The 20445-nt window shown below is 42.2% G+C and overlaps 3 protein-coding genes across 9 annotated transcripts in view; 1 reads left to right on the forward strand and 2 right to left on the reverse strand.

The window, feature by feature from the left end:
- Positions 1-3994, forward strand: part of MYO1E (myosin IE) — a 91060-nt gene extending 87066 nt beyond the window's left edge. Inside the window, exons 27-28 of one of the 2 annotated variants that reach the window (XR_012634451.1) lie at positions 264-473; positions 886-1020. Coding sequence is in view for 1 of the 2 variants with exons in the window: in XM_074916639.1 (XP_074772740.1) it covers positions 886-1055; positions 1576-1652 (247 nt within the window). In the remaining variant the exon portion in view is untranslated. Of the gene's footprint in view, positions 1-263; positions 474-885; positions 1056-1575 lie in introns of those variants that run through there. The other variant, XM_074916639.1, reaches the window with a different exon arrangement.
- Positions 3995-4019: 25 nt separating this feature from the next.
- Positions 4020-9264, reverse strand: CCNB2 (cyclin B2). Its single transcript, XM_074916640.1, has 9 exons — positions 9160-9264; positions 7821-7949; positions 7615-7737; positions 7047-7217; positions 6816-6974; positions 6272-6508; positions 5335-5475; positions 4636-4746; positions 4020-4321 (listed from the first exon to the last, which is right to left on the reverse strand). Exons 1-9 carry the CDS (start codon positions 9187-9189, stop codon positions 4220-4222), a joined length of 1203 nt encoding a protein of 400 aa, XP_074772741.1. The 5' UTR covers positions 9190-9264; the 3' UTR covers positions 4020-4219.
- Positions 9265-10171: 907 nt separating this feature from the next.
- RNF111 (ring finger protein 111) overlaps positions 10172-20445 on the reverse strand; it is a 48361-nt gene continuing 38087 nt past the window's right edge. For 4 of the 6 annotated variants that reach the window (XM_074916922.1, XM_074916919.1, XM_074916921.1 and 1 more), the window contains exons 11-14: positions 15613-15705; positions 14586-14681; positions 13617-13744; positions 10172-13074 (exon numbers count right to left, since the gene is read on the reverse strand). In XM_074916922.1, the coding sequence (XP_074773023.1) occupies positions 12957-13074; positions 13617-13744; positions 14586-14681; positions 15613-15705 (435 nt within the window). In that variant the 3' untranslated portion in view covers positions 10172-12956. The remainder of the gene's footprint in view (positions 13075-13616; positions 13745-14585; positions 14682-15612; positions 15706-20445) is intronic. The other 2 variants (XM_074916924.1, XM_074916923.1) reach the window with 1 other exon arrangement.

A 20445-nucleotide genomic window follows, 5' to 3' on the forward strand; every position in this document is an offset into this window, starting at 1 on the left:
GTGCTGTTAATCTGTACCTCAAAGCTCCTTTCTGGTGCAGGTTACTATGCAAACTTAGAACTAGGCAGAGACAGACTGACAGAAGTCTAGGCCCTCATGTAAGTAAGTGTACACAACTGCAAGAGCTGTCTGATGTCACCATGGCATTACATGACACAATTGGTTCAGTTTCCTCCACGTCACTGCAACGTTTTCAGTCATTCAGCACAATTATTTTTTATTTACTTAAAACTGACACATCTAATACCTGTTCTCTCTTCCAGCCTTTATTAGCTGATGAGCTGGCAAAATGCATTTCTTCCCTCTTTCCCCTTCCTAATCTTTGGAGTGGTCACAGCTGTGACAAAGAGTTTGTGCAGCATCTCCCCTGCTGCTTCAGAGTTGACTGTAACAGAACCAGTCCATAGACGGCCCTGGAATCTGAGGCAACTTAAAAGAGATGCAGTCTCTCTTACAGCTTAGTCACAAGAATGGTAAAGTAGCAAACCTGTGAGCTAGAACTTTGTTTTTAATACTGGAAACTAAATCCCTGGTGAAGTTGGGGCACGGGGAGAGACCGACTAAGCTGTGTAGATGCCAAGATGCATGAACTGCATGTGCACATTTGTTTACATTCCAGCCTGAGCACTAAAATGTCTTTATGTATTTGAACTGCTGTTTGGAAGCACCTGTTCATCCATTTCAGTAGGAAAGAAACAGCAACTCTGTCCCTTTCACAGGGAAGTCTCACGTTGCTGTTTGTAACTGTTGTGGCATTTAAGAGAATCCCTTTTTCCCTTGTTCTGGGATACTCTTTTATCAATCCCTCTGCCCTAATGAATGGATTCTAAAGCTTAGGTTCAGGTTGTAAGCTTTGAAGTGCGTTAACATTTTTTGTCCCATTAGTGTTCGCAGGCAGACGACCAACCGCCCCCCCCCAGCTGGAGGAAGGCCTAAACCACAGCCAAAACCCAAGCCCCAGGTACCACAGTGCAGGGCACGGTACGCCTACGATGCTCAGGACACGGACGAACTCAGCTTTAATGCCAACGACGTGATCGATATAATTAAAGAAGGTACGTAGAGAGAAGAGATTGTTACTGCAGTGCCAATCCTGAAGGCATGCTGTCGCAAGCCCTCAGGACGTGACTTCTGGAGCCACCCCACAGTTCCCTTCCCTTCCCAGGCTTGCAAATGTCTGTGACAGCTCAGGGAGCAGAAAAGCCTTCCCACCCACACCATCAAACCTGTTCACTGAAAACTACCTCAGAGACAGATCAGGACCTATTCGTTACTTGGTACTGCAGATCTGTACGTTTAGTTAGTAATTCTATCACAGGCTCTAGCCTAAACTACAGCTACAGCACAAGAAGCAAAAAGCAAGCAAGCACTTGGGTCTCCAAAGCAACCTCATGAGGCGTAAGGCAGATAGTGATGTGACCAAAAGATTACCCAGCTCAGGTTCTCCATTTCTCCTCCAACCTTCACAAGAAAGCTCTCGCTGTGTGGATGGACCAGCTCTGCAAGGCTGCCTCAAAAAACATACATAAAGTCTACAGAACCTCACTAAAACCTCCTTTGCTTGCTTTATCCTAGATCCCTCTGGCTGGTGGACAGGAAGACTACGAGGGAAACAAGGTCTGTTTCCTAACAATTATGTCACCAAGATATAAAAGACTGCCAGACAAAAATTGGCACAAAGGTCCCTGTGTTGAAGATGATCTCTCTTGCCTTCAGGACACTGTTCTTCTGAGATCTGCCATTCTCAGCAGTATTTTCACCAGTAATGTTGTATATGAGCAGGAAGAAAATTACCCACAGCACAGACTTTGATCTTTTGTCTCAGAAGCATAATAGAGCAATGGTCATACCCACCTATTATTTATTGTATTTAAAACCTGGTTTTAACACCTAGTGAGCGAAGAATAACCTCCCATCCTCATGAAACAGCAAGGTGCCTGGCAGTCTGGGGCCAGGGACCCTCAAAGGGGTGTATTCCATAAGTGCCTTCAGCTGAGTGTCAGTAATCTCTGTGATTACCTACTGAAGACAGTTAAGTGCACATTTCCTCTAATGCAGATTGTTCCGGGAACACGCTGAGTATGCTGCTACCTGCCAGAAAGATACAGGCTCATTTGGCACATTTACCATCAGAAAACCTACTGTGATGGTGTATTTAAGTAATTCTGTACAGAGTTGTGATGGAACTGGTTTGTGTTTAGGGGACTCCCAACAGGCACTGCAAGACGTTAGAACAGCAAACACACATAGTACTGTATGCTAAACAATGTTGCCTTCAAGATTTATATTATAATATGGCTGGCCCATGTTGGATTTGTTTAATGCTCTACCTGTTATAGGAAGTGTCTTTATGCAGAGCTGTACATTTATAGAAACAGATCATAGACTGTATATAAAACTGAGTATGATAGAAACACCTATGAATGTACAATGTAGTATTTCACTGTTCTTATTCATGAAGTAGTTCTACTAGAATTTTTATGCCAGGTACTTACAGATATGCACTACTCCTTCTAAGTGGCAGAAGCGTTACTAAGTCTCATTCCCTCCGCACCGGAGTGGCTCTTGCTTGCCATCCAGTTATCAGCATTCAGGCTTTGCCTTTGGAACCTCCATAAAATAAAACTCCAGAAGCAGTTTGCTGAACAGGTCTGTGCAGTTTGTTTTCAGTTACACGTGCAAACACATCCCTTCACAAAAGCATCTGCTGGATTTTACTACACCAATTTATAAAGAAAAAACTCCCCTTCCTTGGCTCCACACAAACCCTTTTCACTGTGCCCAGCTGAAGTGCACTGCGTTACATTTTTTCTTAAGAGCAGTTAAAAACCCCGCATATGGCAGTATTAAGAAGTTGCATAAGCTTTAAGACAGAGCTAAAAGTCTTGAATCCCCCCCCTCCTACAGAACTGCCCAGGTCACAAACCAAGTGTAACTTGGGCACAGTTCAACACCATCACCTTTAAGAGCTGGCTGACTGCAGCAGCTCTGCTGGACGCTGGGGCCTCAGTCCCACAGGCAGTGCTGCCGCAGGCGGCGTCCTATGGGAGAGAAAAACCTCCTGCTCAAGATGAAGCCCTGTAGCTCCAACATCCCTCTGCCAGGGGAGCGGCGAGGTCCAGCCCATTTCCGTGGTGGTGGGTTCTTGCCTCCTACCTGCCAGCCAGCGTGCTCGGGCGAGGAGACGCTGGCACAAGGGAGGCAGTGAGTTCAGTGTTAACTTAAGAGAATACCTAAGGGTCTGCAGCGGAACTTTATGTACACAAGAAGAACCAAGTTAACAAACAGCCTTAAAGGATGTCTTGAGGCAGACAAGTTGCATTACTTACATGCTTGTATTCCTTGAGCACATGTACAGGTACTGGTATTACAAACAAAGGAAAGCAAAACGTTGGTACAGGTTACTGGGGGCAGGTGAGTGGACAGGCAATGAAAAGGCAGGGTGGGTTTTTCTGCCCAAGAAGTGGAGGAGGTTTTAAGAGCTGGGCTGGTTCGGAAGGTCCCATCCCACGTACAGTTCCACACCTGCAGCCCCTGCACACAGTGGCTGTCAGCACCACAGGAGACTCCTTCCCACCTTTGTGCCCTCCGTGTAGGTACACAGAGAGCACACTATTCACCTGAACACCCCCAATTACAAGGCTAACTAACACCTGTTCCAGCCAGCCTACTTCCTTCCCCAAACCTGAAGGCAACAAACTATGAAGACAGAGATTCCTATATACTCCTCTGGGACGAGGCACTGAAATAAAGTACATATTTAGCATCTTTTAAGGTACACCAAGAAAAGATGAACTGTCTGCCTGCTCTTTAAGAATGAAACCAACAAGTTACTAAACATAACCTGCTACAAAGCTCTGAAAGTCTCACTGGAAACAACCACTTAGAATAATCATCCCCATCAAACAGAAAGCTGTATCAATCACCCGTTTAGCCAACTGTCCTGCTCCAACATTAGACTGTAGACATGGCTACATAGTGCCATAAAGATTCACAGTCACAATACTATTCTTTTTTTTTTTTTTTTTTTTTTTAAGAGATGAGCTTTATTTCTAGGTAGAGTGTTTTACTACAAAGGAAGTTTAAAATTTCACTTTCCGAGTGAGTCTGAAATGCCTGTGGTGAGGCTGGAATGCTATGTACAAGGAGCAGTAGTTTTGCCTCCCTAGGCAAGTATGGACAAAGTGCATATACCGTCAGGACTGGGCTGCCTGGGGTTTCATAGGAGTGAGGAAGCCAGGTCCTTGATGATCTCGCTACTCAGCTGCGGAATTGTGCTGATGGCCAGTAGTTTGCTGCTTGCATACTTGTTCTTTATAGCCTGCAGAGATAAAGGGACAGTGTTATAAAAGATTCACATGTACAGTATTGATGTTCAGACAGATAATTTTGAGTCAGTTAGCCCAACTGCTTGCACAACAACCAAACAAACAAGGTTAGAAGGGAACCAGCTTGCAAAGGAGCAAGAACAGTTAGTCTACAGTGTCTTATAGTAGTATTAACGTAACATCCTCTCAGAGGCTTGTCAGAATAGCACATGCTTTAAGATAACATACAGAACATTGACCCAAGGAGCCATAATATGCAGCAAAGGTATTTCTAAAACATTAAAAAGATTTAAGTAGCTATACTTACGGTGTATTTTGTTAACTTCTCGTTTACTTTGACCACATTCTTGGCCATATGTTTCACAGTCATCACAAGACTGTCTTCTGCGTACCCTGTGTAGTACTGCTGCTTCGTACCCTGCAGCGTAAGGGTAAGAACAGAGGAGACTGATCAAACGGGCACTGCTGTTCGAGGCACAGTCCCTTCGGGCAGCAAACGCCCCGAGCTTCCCACACCAGCCTTGTGTGCCAGGAACTCCAGTACTGTCACTCCAGGCAACATCCCCAGTCACTGGTGGTGTGCAGCAGAGGTCTGGGCACGCCAGTGCCAACATCCACATTACACTGCCCCGAGGATAAAAGCTGCAACCCTTGCAAGAGTAACCACTACCTGAATCACAATGCACTATTCATGGTCCACGATTTCATTATTCTACATGTACTGTGAGAATTACAAAAATCTACCTCTGTTTACAGCGTGGCCTCCTGTAACTCAATACTTTAGAGAGAAAAAAACCCTTTTGTACCACAGTGTTCACACAGAAAAAGACACAAAGTTTTTGGTGGTATGTTCCTTTTTCTACCTGCTACTACGCATCAGGCTGTCCAAGAGTCCTTTGATCACCAGCATTATTACTGACTTAAATGCAATTTTCTGAAGTAGTTCTTTTAGTTCAATTAACTGAAGGAAAACAATCTTGACAATGACTCTGACTAAACCACTCACCCATTTATTAGGTCCCAGAATCTTTTGGGACAAGTACAAGGCAGCAGCTGCGATCTCTGATGGACGATGGTGAACCATGTCATAGTCGATCAGCGTCAGCTCCATTAGGTATTTTGCTAGTGTATGTTGCTTAGCATCAGCCTACCAGATTGACAAATTTGTTAATCCACAGTTTAAATTCACCTCACCACAGTAATTCAGGATTGTTTATTGCATTCATTAACGGATAAAACAGTTACTAAGGTCTAACAACCATACTCTGAACAGCTCATCTCAGAATTGAGACCAAGTCTAGTCCAGCAGCCAGCCAGAGTTCAGACACAAGAAGTCAAGTGAGGGATGTGAACAGCCCAACCAGGGATCCATGCGCTCCCTCTGTAACACACTAAGCAGGGGGAAGTGTGAGATGACTTAATGAATCCCTCTTAAAGCAGGCAGCCAACGCCAAGTGTTACCCAGTGGTCTGTGAAGGCCATTGTAGCCCACTTCAAGTGTGCACACTTCGGTCAAATGTAACCACTGAGGTGGGGAAAAAGGGTCTGATCAAAGACTACCTTTTGATTCTTAAATAATGCAACACTTGCACCCAAAAATTATGAGTAACTGCAACACTGCTGCCCTTTTACTAGGGAATACCCTCATCACCAGACAAAAAGATCACTCTAAGAGCAAGGGTTCTGCTCTAGGTGTGTTTACTCTAACAGTAAAATTACTGCCACTAAGACTGAACACAGACCCCAGTACATACAAATGTGAACAGCTACTGGCTGCCACGGGGATGCTGTCACATTACTCCACATGGTGGAGTTACATGGCTGAGTATTTCTCAATCCAGCATGTAAGCAGAAAACAAGATCCCATGATAAAAATGCCAGAAGTGATCCTAATAGACTTTAAACATGTAGGGAAGTTCTAGATAATGAGGACAAGTACCCACCTCCCCAGCTTTTGATGCTCTCCTTAAGAAGTGAATTGGAAGAGGTCGTCCCAAACTGAAGTTTAACTCTTTAAGAATAGTAATCTCCATTTCTCTAACTTCATCACTGGTGTAGGCATTGTCAGTAATGTAAACAAAGTCTGCTACATCAGGAGAGAACATCTCTTCATATTTTGAAGCTACAAGCAGTGCTGTTACACCCACCAGCTGAAGCCTCTTACGAGGTACTGGATGACTCTGCAATATAGTAATTTAAAAAACAAGACCCAAAACGTCAAACTCTAGATAAACAGATTCTAATTTATCAGTTTAACATAGCAGTATGACAATGTTAATTCCTATAATGTCAATGAGATTTTCCACTTGGAGTCAGAAGTGTCCCCATACTGACAGAAGACTGGAGCCTCAGAGCTAAGATGCTACATTTTACAGAGCTCTGGCACAAAGAGCAGATTTCATAGGGTCATAGATTAAACTCCTTTAAAAGCACAGTCATGGAGCAAGTCTCCTAATCCAAATGGGAGTTGAAAAATATCCTACTTACTTGTAAGAAGCGATCCATAACTGCCACACACATATACAGTGTTTCCTGCAAAAGCTGGAACCTCGAGTGGACCTGGACAAGCCAGTCAACTAAAATTGCACGCATGCGCCCGTTGATCATCTTCCCATCGAGGTAATGCGGGCGGACTGACTGCTGCAGCTGTGGAGAGAGAGCTGTGTGAGCACCAGGGCTGACACCACGCTGCAGAAGCCCAGACTCACCATGTCATACCTCAAGCTCTCTCAGGTACAGGTAGATGTCTTTTACATAGTCACTGCACAGCTGGGGATTCCCCCCGTCCTCAGCATCAATGTCTTCTACGTTGTTGAGCAACACATCAGAGAAGGCTTGGCACAAATCCTCCTCTTGCATAGATACATCCATAGGGACAGGAGACAGAACCTACAGAACAAATCATAGTGCTTATGTATCTCCTGTTTTACCTGCAGCATTCCTTTGTTTCCACATTTTTCCAGCTACTGATACAATTTCTTAAGAGAAGCTGGAACGGAGCTTGCACTCTAGCGTGGCAAGCTTTCACCAAGATGCCACACTGACAGAATCAGAAGACGTAGTAACTGCCAGCTAAAGCAGAAACTTAATCCAGTACTTCAACAGCTAGTTCTGTCACTTCAGCGTTATCCTTTAAACACAACATGCATTAAACCAAAACCTCAGTACAGAAGCTTTGCTTTTTCAGCAAGGAAATGAGATACATCTACAAACAAACTATTCTGAAGTTAGAGCTTTAACTCACAAGTCAAATTAAGAGTCAGAACAGTATCACACTACTTCCTACCTTTGGAACTGCAGCTTCGACTGCTTGCTTCACAGTACCTGGAGGCTTAGGCAGTACACTTACATTTGTTGTCTTACTAGGGCCTTTCATAGGCTTTATGGATGCTTTGGAGCATTCCGATTTCTGTAGTGAAAACAATTACTATTAGTACAAAGTTAGTAAACCAGCTTTTTTTCCATACAGATGGATGTCAGATGTTTCTTTACCTTAGCTATACGTGTTCCTCTTGTTGCAACTTTATTGCCTATTTCTTCCAAAGCAGCCCTTTTGCCAACAAGGTGAGTTTTGGCTTTACTTTTAAGTTCAGGTGCAGCATTCTCCACTCCTCTAGTGACCTAAACCAGTAAAATTGCAGCTTAAGAGTCAGAGGACCAGCTTTATTTCATTTTCAGATGCCTAACTCCATCATACACTTATCACCACTGTACCAATGTGCCTCTGTGCGTGCTATCCACTACTCAACCTGTTTTTATTTTCTACCTGTTCACACATGCTCAGGGAAGAAACCTCTTCAGCAGAGATTTCAGAGTACTGTGCTCCCTGAAACTGTGTTTCAAGATTAGAGCAATGCACCCTATCTCCTTCTTCCCCACTGACAACTTTTTAAGGTTAGAGTGCTTGCCTACTACTTACTTATTTACACGCTTTGTAACTACAGCAGTATTCCCACAAACAGCACTATTTCTTTATTAAATACATGCCACACAAATTACCGAGTTACGTTATGCATGCAAAAGTAAACACCCTTTGTTGCACACAGCAACGAAACCATCACGTTTCAAGAGCTTCTCACAAAGTTTAGTTCAACCCACTGGGCAAATGAGCACAGAAACAGGCTCTGGTGTTCCCTTCTCGCACCTCCCGTTAGACAGTTTGGATTTTCTCCCTCCCGCACCCTGAGGGGGAGGAGCGGGCGGCCCAGGCCAGGTGCAGCGCCCCGCGGGGGGAGCGGGGCAGCGCATCCGCCCGCCCGCCCTCAGCGCGGCCCCGGCCTCCTCCCCCCGCTCCACTCCACTCCGGCCGCTGCCCTGTGCGAAAGCACCGGGGGGCTCCCGGACAGACAAAGCGCCGAGAGCCCCCCCCGCTACTTCAGCGCCGGGCAGACCCTGCCCCGCCCGCGGCCCCAGCGCAGCTGCCTGAGGGAGGGAGCGGTAGAGCTCCCGGGCGGCCCCCCCGCCCCACCTTCGCCCCCTCGCTCCCCGCCCGCCCCCCCTCACTACCCCCCTCTCCCATCGCCGTGCCTGCCCCCCCCTTCCCCCCTCTCCCATCGCCGTGCCCGCCCCCCCCTTCCCCCCTCTCCCATCGCCGTGCCTGCCCCCCCTTCCCCCCTCTCCCATCGCCCTGCGTGCCCGCCCGCCCCCCCTCACCGCCCCCCACTGCCGTGCCTGCCCCCCCCACCTTCCCCCCTCTCCCATCGCCCCGCTTGCCCCCCCTTCGCCCCCTCCCCCCCTTCGTCCCCTCCCCCCCCTGCTCCCACCAACCTTCGCCCCCTCACTCCCCCGACTGCCCCCCCCCCCCCCCCCCCGCGGCAGGAGCGGCGCTCACAGGGGCCCGGCGGGCCGCGGGCAGGGCCATGGCTGGGGGCGCAGGGGGGCCGCGGCCGCTTCTCCTCACAGACCCGCCGCCGCCACAACCGCGCCAGCGACTGTTGGCTCGTGCTGCCGCGGCACCCTTTAAACCCCCTCCCGCTCTCCTATTGGACAGCTTCGTACGATGCACGCGCCCTATTGGCCCATCGCCCCAGGCCCCGCCCACACAGGAAGCGGTTCAAAGAGCTTCCGGCAAGGCGGGGCCCGTGCACGCGGCCCGGGGGGGCGGGGGGCGCGGCCCCGCCCCGCGTTGGGCCCGAAGCGGCGCCCCGGAGAAAAACATCTGCCGGCCCCCGGAAAACATCTGCCGGCCCGAGGTCGGGTGGTGAAAGGCGGCTCTGCGGCTGCCGCGGGGCCGGCGAAGCGCGGGATGGCGGCCGGCGGGGAGCAGAGGCCCGGCCGCGAGCAGAGGCCCGGCCGCGGCGCCCCCGCGGGCCAGGCCCCAGGCGCGGGCACTGCCGGAGCAGCGAGAGCGCGCCCGCGGAGACGTTCACCGCTCACCCCGCCGAGCGGGGCACTAGCCCACGCAGATGCACGCTCACGGCGTTCGGAATCCCACAGGCCTCGAGGCAGGGCGGGCAGGAGGAGAAAGCTCCGGTCAGTTTAGGCCGGAGGCTCAGAAACTTCAACCCGAGAGTGTTGTCTGAACTGACAGAAAAAAGTTTAATTACAACTGTTCTGCAATCTCCCACAACTAGCATTATGTGTCTACTCACACAGGTACAAGTTAATACATTTTTTTATATCCTTCATAAGGGCAGTCTTCTGAACTCTTTAAATTCTGGAGGATTACATTTGTCAACATACTTAACTGTGCCTAAATGTCGATCCTTCACTGTGAGATTTTTTTTAGTACATGCGGGAATACAGGTATACAAAAGAATTTTTACTGATCAAGACTTAGAAAGACAAAAGAAGGCAAAAGGAAAAAAACTTGCATAAGAAACAGATTTTGAATGATACCAGTCTAACATTTTATTTATTGCATACAAAAGGATTTCTTTTGACAATGGAATTTTATATGAAAAGTAATTTGATGCATACTGTTGAGAATCTTATCTTCAAAGATGCTGCAGAAAACTTAAGGCAATGCATCTAAGCATATAAAGCACAGTAAGTGGTGGAAATTTTCAAAATCAAAAGCCTATTCTCTTTCCTTCCCTTAAATTATAGTTAAGTCACAACTTTCTGGAATAGAAGTAGGCTGCAGCTGTATTAGCCCCTGCAATAGCATGTAAGGTCAGAACACTGATTCCTGGCATATACCTAAGTGTTCAACATCACATTACAATGTTACGCGTACATTTAAAAGCAAGACAATATCAGTAGCAGTTATAAAACAAGTCAATTCATGGACCACTAAAATACTTCTAGTACCAGGCACCCAAATCAGGTGTATAGAAGATTTATTAAAAAAAAAAATCCCCCAAACCTGTGCTTCTTCGTCCTGTAAGGGAGCCAAAATAGATTTTATCCCACACCCAGGGTCACAATTATTTCAGAGGCCCCCTTTTTTTTTTTTTTGTCCCATGTCTCTCAAGTACCTTCTTGGAAACTTTTAAAAGTGAGTATTATTAGACTTCAAGCATCAGTGGTCAACCACTTTCCCTCCTTTTCAACAATCACTTAAGAACAAAAAGTATCTGTTCAGTCCTTCCAGTTACTTTTATTCGTTGTTACCAATGCAGCTTCAACTTCATACTCACTTTCAGTTTCCTACAGTCATAACGTTTAAGAAGCTTTAGCATAAAACCATGTCAGGTTTTGAAGCAGACAAATCATGTGTTGCCTTTCTCCCATATCCCCCATCATACAAGCACAAAGTGGTTTTAAATTCAGTTTTAGCAATGCAATCAGGCTTGAAAATGGCCATTTATCACACATGCTGGAATAAAATTTCTCTCCACTTAAAGCCTCAGTGCCAGAGGTGTTAAATTTGTTGCCAGCAATAGACACTGCACTGGCAAATGCTACTCCTAGCAGATAAAAAAAAAATATAAAAGGGAAGCAGCTTTAACCAGACAAAAACAGGCATGAAATTAGATAAGGTAATATTTATAAATGGATCACTTTTCTTAGTGTAAACATAACAGTTCATCTCCTAGGTTTACTGTAAACCATTTTACACTTAATCTGATTATGAAAGACAAAGACAAGAGAAACTGAAGGTATTTATTATTCAATCCACTTACAAAGCAGGTGGCTTAATGCAAGCTTATTGACATGTCCATATATGATCCCCGAGGAACATCTTTTGCAAAGTGACAGTAATACTGTCTCAATGTTTTGCACATTTGCATTTTGCAATGTTGAGCACATTTAAATAAACTATAATCTATTACATATGGAAGAATGTTGATGAGCAACTTGGATCCTGATGTGGATTAAAACCTCCTCCAAAGGCGAAATGTTAGTACATTATAACTTAATTCTATATACTATATTATGCAGCAAATCTTAACTATAGAAAATATTTCAATCAGTGATGGACTGTTGGTAATTTATAAAGAGGAAATCTATGATCAAGGCAAAAACTAGGTAACCACATCATTTGTGTCTCAGTTTCTACAGAAATTTACAGGCTTTCAATTTACTAATGAAAAATAAAACAAGAGACAAGTGGATTTAGCTAACTATTAACTTTAATAAAAATCCCAAGACAAGCCTGGAATCCTTAGAAGTTCTATGAACGCATGTATATCTGCCAAAAAAAAAAAAAAAACAAACCACCAAAAAACAGAAAACAAAAAACCTTGCAGCTCTAAGTCCTTATTGAATGGTTTTATATTCAAAAAAAAACAACCCAAAAAACCCTCTCAATGTGCGCAGATACTTCAACTTAAGTTAGCAGAAGACCAAACAGATTCTAAGCTCTTTTTCCATTTCCCTAATAATTCAATCTGCAAGTATCTACAATCCAGCTAACTGAAATCAACATTTAGTGTTCACTAGAGCTGTTTCACAGCAGCAAATATTTAAGTTAGGGATTCAAATTTCTAGACACAGGAAGGAAATGATAAATACAATCTGAACAGCAGTCTAAATGTTTAATATTGACATTCAAATATATCTGCATTGTGCTGAAATTTTAAAAACGAACACAAAAATCTGATCAGACGAAAACTCTGGTGATGAGTATGCTATATGTATCAGTCAGACTGAATAGAGTTCATATTCTGTTCCCAGTATTAAGGATGTTATTTGACTCAGAACTGATATTGTAAATATACAGCAGCCATTTTTTCTTAATTAAGGAATGTCTCAATACATAATATTATCCTTTTCTAGATGATCTTTATACATTTAAACTAAAATATATGATCGATTAAATTAAAGAATCCGAGGTTAGTAATGAATGAAATCATACTTTCAAAGCTCGATACTATGTAAAACAAACCAAAAAAGAGACCACACAATTCTACTTACTAAAGCAGCTAATCTTGCCTGCAAGTTTGGGGTCACAAAGCCCATAATATGTGCAAACAAATGCAATACAAGGAACCATGCAAAAATACAGTAATGAATTAAAAGAAAACATGTAAAACCTAAAAAAATGTTTTATAAATACACTGAAACTCAACTGTCTTCTACACAAACTGTAGGTCTAGCATTAGTTGTACCATATAGCAGAGCCAGCACTCTAGGTTCAATGCTTCCAAATCTGCGCAGGTAAGTCATGCCATCTTTGGTTGACTGCAGTACCAGGAGGATGAGAGGGAGTGAGAGGAAGGACAAGAGTTCTGGAAAGCCATGTCAACTTTCACTAGGCAGTTGAGCCTCAATGTCCACTCTGCAGATGGGGCACTTCTTGTTAGTAATCAACCACTGATCTACACATACTTGGTGGAAAAGGTGCATACACGGAAGGCGCCTGTCATCAGAACAGAAGAACATTGGTGTTAACAAAGCATTTCCATGTCAACATGCCCATTACAAAAACAGCAGGGTGGGTTTTGCTACTGAGGTCTCTACTGCACATTTTTTTCCACAAGTTTCACTGCATTTTGTCTAGTTTAGAAAGAAACAGATATGGGCAACGAAGTCAAGCATCAGCTACCTTATGCTGTATTACACTGATTTAAACCTGTTATAGGTTAAGTAGCATTACTCCAGAAAAACGAAAACGGACAGTTCTGATTAACTGAAGGTATCAGCTTGGGCTCACATCGTAAGACAGACACAGTCAGGTTATGGAAGACTGTAAGAAAATAACCTACATTCTACCCAAAGACAATGGAGACCAAAAAATGCATGTTTTCAATTGCAACTTGTTTTATCTACTGGTTCAATGACAGATAGTCTTTAATTGTAACTGTTAACCTAGGGAGTACTGCAGAGTAGCGTCCCATATTCCAGTAAGGCCTCAAAGCCAGAGCATTAACATTATATTCTGATATTCAGGGTACTATTTACCTGACATCTTCACCTTCCTCCAATATAGACAAACAGATGGTACACTTTTCCTCTGTGTCTTCTTCTGTTCCTTCCTCCCCATCTTGTTTGCAGTGCAGTTTCCTCTGTGAGAACCAATCAGTTGTTACCTTATTAGTAGAGATGACATTATTGACAAACTGAGTAAAACCTGTTTTTAATACATATTCAACACATACTTCTTTGAAAACTTTTTGTAATATTTATTCAAATGTATATGAACCAAAATGAATCAAGAACTAGCACTTGGAGCAAAATCACAAGACACTTCAGATTTCTTTAACTATTGTTAATTACAAAAGTCTACTGGACTGTGACTATTTTAATTTCATATTGTTGCAACCAGTCCTTTTACTTGTTGTCTATGCATTAATATCTTCATTTCATTCATGAAGAGGCAAAAAAAAAGACTCCTGTCAAACCTAGTATCTTAAGCCACTATTGTATCAAAGTGTGAAAGAACACTATGTAAATGAGGATGGAATTCTATATTATGGTATAAACAAACTCCAACTGAGTGACAAGTTGCCAAAATTCTGTACGGGATTCAAAACTTCCTAGTGTCCCAGTCTTCTACTGTGATCAGAGTAAAGGTTAAAATGACACATACCAAGCAGGTAAGCATCATAAACAATTTATTGCAAAAATAAAGTCTTATTTTATGAGTTATCACGGAAGTCTGTTGACAATTCAGCTATTACCAAGCTCACAAGGCTATTCATAGCTGGACAAGTTATTAAATCATATCAAACCACTTTTGTTTATCACATTTCTTTGTGAAAGAAGTGGCATTATGACCTTTGCTTACAATCCCTGAAATTGCAAGATACAGAAAACCTGCATTCTTTGAAGCTGACATGTCTGCAGATTTAAGCTAAACATAAAGGTTTTTCGATGTTTTTCATTTTCAACGAAGAATTACAGACAGGCCACAATTTGAAAAATCCTCACCTTTTTGTATTTATGTGGATATGTGCATCTTTCTATAGTTCCCTGTGTTGCTCCACGATTAACGTTGCCTAATCGTTCCTCCAAGTGAATCAGCTCCTAAAAATGATCAAGGAATAAAGTGTATCAACTGTTACTTCAACTGCCTTGAGTAAATATTAATTTTATTCTAACCCATTTGTAGAAAGACAAACTCTCAATTCCCAGCTTACTCAAATAGAGGCAAAGCAAAAAAGAGTATGTTGTGTGGGAAAAGCGATGGGTTTCTGTAGAAAAACCCACACAACACCGCCTGGTATTTTAAGTTATAGGGAAACACTATTTTACTACTAAAAAAATTAGAAGCTGTTTGTCAGCTAAGAATGGTTATCAGTATGTTCACATGTACTTGTGTGTCTAATGAGGACAACGCAATTAAAATGCACTATATAAATACTGCTTTCCAACAGTCATTAAGGCTCAGAAGAAAAAGAAGTTGCTTAAGTTGAAATACAATGGCTGATTTATTTTTCTCCAGCAATGAGTTTATTAGAACCATGAGATGTCACTGAAGATGTTTTCAGTGGACCAGGTCATTAACTCTCTGCATCTGATACCTTTTATTTTCTTCTTTTTTTTTTTCTCTTCCCCTTCCCTCAGTTTCAATTCCTGCACTACATAACAAACAGGACAGCACTGTTAAAGTTGCCAAGTTCCAGCCTCACTAGGAGGATCCTGGCACAGTTATTCAGAGACACCACTACCTCTGACCAACATACCATGTGAATACTTCTAGCTGGGGTGGTGGGCAGAGGAAGATGACCTGTCAGTTAGTAACCACCTAAGCCTACATTGTCCAGGGCACCTTTTACCGACTGACTTTTCAATATGCTTTTATCCCAGGTCATGACAGTGAGGTCGTTCTACAAATACAGTATATTTTCTTTATGATTCTTTTATATCTATTTACAGAACTAGCTCTACCATACACCCTCCCCATATTCCCTCATGACACATTTTGACATATATCTAGTTTTATTCTATTACAAACCTCAAAATTGCCCCTGAAAGGGCCTCTGAATGATGTTCCATCCAATCCCGATGAAATGTAACGGATGTGAGGGTAGCCCGCCATGTCTGGTACCTATTCAAACAGCAGATGTTCAGTTAAACCTATTCAGAACAGTTTCAGTATTTTACTGTTCACTTTGCAAAATTTAAGATCCTTTTGGGTTTTTTTAATCACTTATTTATAGTCCTCAGCTTAAGCATACAATTCCAACTGACGGCATAACACAGCACCACTCTGAGCTCTCTAAACATAACCAGAAGCAAACCAGAAGTGAGACTAGATCATCTCTCATACTCTCTCCACAGCTGCATCACATATTGCTTGGTCTCACTTCCCAAGTCTCAAAATCTCAACCTGCTTTGTATAAACACTGTAGACAAAACACCTAAAAGCTATGCATGAAGTTATGAAAAGGACTTGCTATAGGTTCTCAAATGTAAGTTTTTGGTACCACAGAAGAAACAAGGCTAGCAGTCATTCTGGAAAAAACAACCAACGTCCTTATCTTACCCAAAACAACTGAACATCTTCAGACACACTTTAAATTTAGAGGCAGATAAAGTCACACTCAAAACTCACATCTAAGACATGGGCAGCTCTCCATACACTCTATATTCAAGCACTGCTGACTTCCTTGCGTATTAAGAGATACAAGCAGTGAACATACACCCTTACAGGCACTATCATCACTTTTCATACAGGAAAGCAGAAAGGTAGTTAATACACCAAGGACCACCTTCACAGCTGGGCTTCTGCGTTTCATTTTTACCCCCACAAGATAAATAATGATATTGGCTTTTTGTCAGAAACATACCAGCAACAATTTTTAATGATCAGGTGAAAAAAACCCAAGGAATGACCAGCAGATTCAGTTCACTTAATCATGTAGAGTGCACTGATATGAGGACTGTAAGCAGCAGTTCATTTGGAAATAACATGAAGTACTTAAATACTATCTTCCCTGTTGTGCTATCAGCTGGCAATACCTCTGCTGCTGTATATGACAGCTCAAAATTCATCTCATGAGAGAATACAGACCAATAAGCTATGTTTCTGTCTTTGATGCCCTGCCTGGTAACTAAAACCTGACAGGGACAGAAAAGATTTCTTTGCCCTAAATAATTTTTTTCAGAAAAGGAAAACATAACCTCATTATTTTAAAGCAGTTTATATGGTATGTGTTAAATGATGACCATGTAGTGACAATATAAGCCACAAATACAGCCACAATACTGGTATTTTTTACAAACCACAGTAAGAGAAATAGAGATTTAACTTCCAGAACATTTCCAGAATCCTAATACAGGAGTGCCCCTCTCATAAGCAGTGTAAGCATCTGTTGGTCTGGTACCAATCAGAGCCAAAGATGGGAAACAAGCAAGACAGGATGACTGCTGCAGACTCCAACAGTCTATCTGTTTAAAGATCTAAGCTGTTGTGCAACATGAAGAATGTATTTACAGAGATTATATACTATATGAATTCAATATGACTGCAAATACAGAATTTTGTATCACAAGACATGTATATTCATCTGCATACCTAAACATTTCATGTAAGTAACATCTGTTGGTGTCACAGGTCTTACTGTTTTGACAACATAAACCACACTGTAACAAAGGAATTTGGGAGTGCATTAAAAATATGTTTATTTGTAAAAACTACACTGTAAGAAATCTGTCTCAGGTGTTCAGTGTTCACAGAAAGCCCATTTAAAGAACAAGGTCGTTCATCCCACTATGAGCGTATTTGCTGCCCCAGGTTTCTGCTAGGCACAGACCTGTTTGACATAATTTGAAAGCTTCCACTGGGTGTTGTTATACTGTGAATCAACTGCCTCCACTCAAGGAAAGGAAACTCCTGACAAAACCTAACCCAAGTCTCAGTGACTTTCACTGCTTGTTTTTTTGATTCGCCAGGATTTGAAAACAGTCTGTTGGGAAATAATGCACATGATCGTGCAGGTACTGCATCATTGTAGGAGCTGTGAAGGCACAGGGGTATTGCTGTAATGCAATAATTACAGTTCCAATTGCCTCAAAGGTCAGAATTCATCAACTGCAGTGACATTCACCTTTACAAGTCTCCCATTTGGAAAAGATTCTGCTACTGGAGACTAAGAAACATACTAAATTTAAACAGTACAAAGCCAACTAAGAATTTCTCAGAGTACATACCACAACAAAATACTGAACAACAGAAATACTGGGTGGGACAATACATTTTCATGATAACATACGGGCCTTCATTCATATTATCCTGATGGGTAATGGCATACCACCTCTGCAAAACTGCCTAAAGGTACATGATGTACAGGCTTTTATACAACGTTGTGAGAGCATAGCTTGTATGTCTGGCCAGGTAAAACACCTTATTTTGAAAAAGCATCTCTGTAAAGAAAAAATAGCTCTTTTATGCAGGCAGAATAAGCAGTCTGCTAACATAGCAAGATTTTAACTGATTACATTTGTGACTACAAGCTGGAGGAAAGAGGGGCACGAGAGAACTATCAATAATGCCCAACTAAGAGCAATCTAACCTCAATCCCTTTGAGTTACCGTCAAGCTTCAAGCGCGAAGATTCCAGCTCTCTTGAAACAAACAGAAGTGTGTTTTCAGTAAGTTTTCATATTGAACATAAGAAAAAAGGAAAAGCTTAAAGCTAATAAAGAAAGTAAAAGAGTTAAAGATAATGCCAGTCTGCGCTAAGTGCTTGGATACAGCCAAATTATAATATATACTTTAAAGCAATATATTCTGGACCTGCAAATTCCAGTACCAGCTTGCCAAGTACTGTTTGTTTCCTGTAGAAAAAGTATCATCTGTTTCTGGTTTTGCACTTTCTACTGACACTTCCCACCATCACAAAAGTTTGCAGCAAATAAAAAATTCAAGACTAAGTCTGAACCATTTACAACACAAACATTCTGAAACAGTTTGAAGTAGCTATCCAGCAGGAAAGATTTTTTCCTTACCATCTTCCTTTAAATACCTTCCATCTTCCCAGGATCTTTCTGCCTTTCAGTTGCCAGTCAGTGAAGAGATTCTTCCATTGTACGGTACTACTTATCCCAACAGGTGTATGGTACTACTCCATCCCAACCTTTTATTCAGTGGTTCACATTAAGTATGATCTTCATACATATTAAAACAAATCCCAAACCTAAACCTAACTGTGTCTGCATCTGAGGGAAACATAAAATGACCTCTCTTCAATAACCTATATTCTGCAAAAAACTGAAGAAAAATAATTCACGCTTGCCTTAAGAAAAAAAGTAACAGCTGCATTACAAAAGTCCATTTTCTTATTTGAAAAATGCAGTTAAATTTCATGCAGCTTAATCAAGGCTATTTCAAACCTGAAGCTCACCTTGAACTACTATTGCTACATCAAATTACATCTTTAAGCTCAATGTTCAGATATTTTACAGAGAGCCTGTTGGCTTTTTCTGTATGCAAGGTGCAGCTCTTAGCTCTGTGATACCTGTGTGCCTAGTCTGAGTGATACTACTCTGACCAGCACACACCTACACAAGGTACTGTGGCCTACTTGCCTGTACCTCCAAATCCCTCCCAATTTTTACAACTAAGTATAAAGCTGGCCTCAACCACTCTGAGACATTCAACAGTTAAAGGGACAAAACAGTAAGGCTCTGAAACAATGAAAAAGGGGGGACAGTGTATGAAAGCTGGATGTGTAACACCTGAGGGAGGTTAAGGAATTTTTTTTTTTTTTAAATTATGCCCCAGAGATCTCCCTCTAACTGACAAACTGCAGTCTAGGTTCACAGATAAATTAAGGAGTCTTCTCCAGGCCTGCATCAACCCTATAGAAATTTATTACACCATAGCTTGCAAACTGTAAAGTCCAGATAATTCCCCACCCCCCCAAATTCACAATCAACAACAAACTAGTCAAAGGCAGAAGAAGCTGGAGTCAAAGAGACTGGAACAGCATATCCCTGGAACTTCTCTGATTAACAGGAGCTGAGACAATGAGAGGCACATAGATAGTTTCCATTATTTAAGATATATATAACAGAAACTAGAAAAAAAAACACAACAAAGGAACCCACAAAAAACCACCCTCCACCAGTCCCACTACTAGGCGTAGTATGATCTAAAAATTGTATCTGACAGCCTTGGATGTTTTAAAAACATCAAGCTGACTAGAATACTCTATCAGTGGCAGGTTTGTTGCTTATGTTTTAACAGTCAAAATCCCAGACTTGTAGTTAGTATACTTTTGTTTAGGTGAATAACTAAGTTAAAAGGCACAAAGGGAACACTGCTCACTTCAGGCCTATATTCCATTTAAGATTTAGTTACAGTTTAGAGTTGATATTTTGTTGTTCTTTGGTTATGAAGAAGAGAAGATGGAAGGGGTGAGAGACAAGACCTTCTAGATTTAACCTTCCACCTCATCCTCCAGTAAATGACAAACAGGAACAAATCCAAGTCATAAAAATAACCCTTTCATGAACAGTGCAAATTTAAGGTAAAAAGCACTGATTTTTTTTTTTTTAAGTGTCCCAGGAACAAACTAATATTCAGATCAAGTTCCTGTTTCAAAGCTAAATTACAATTTCTAAATGTCTGTAGCCTTTCAAAACTTTACAGCGAATAACATATTATTTCTCCACTTTTAAATATTTTTTTGTTTTTTAAAGCCTGAAAAATGTTAGAAATATTGTCTTTGCTATTACAAAAAGTAACTGATTTTACAGCTAAAGATAGCATTCTGGTTGTCCAGATAAAAGGATAACATCTGGAAAACACGAGACACAGGAGAGCCAGCAGTATCGAGAAGGGG

This window comes from Athene noctua, chromosome 13, assembly GCF_965140245.1.
Source record: "Athene noctua chromosome 13, bAthNoc1.hap1.1, whole genome shotgun sequence".
In the NCBI taxonomy this organism is placed as follows: domain Eukaryota; kingdom Metazoa; phylum Chordata; class Aves; order Strigiformes; family Strigidae; genus Athene; species Athene noctua.

Bases quoted from the DNA above. Each gene is read 5' to 3' on its own strand.
- CCNB2 (XM_074916640.1), bottom strand. From the start codon at position 9,189: ATGGCCCTGCCCGCGGCCCGCCGGGCCCCT. The intron at 7,738-7,820 runs GTAAAGAAACAT...TTTTCACTACAG, and splicing joins GAGGAACACGTATAGCTAAG to AAATCGGAATGCTCCAAAGC. The intron at 4,322-4,635 runs GTAAGTATAGCT...TTATCTCTGCAG, and splicing joins AGAAGTTAACAAAATACACC to GCTATAAAGAACAAGTATGC.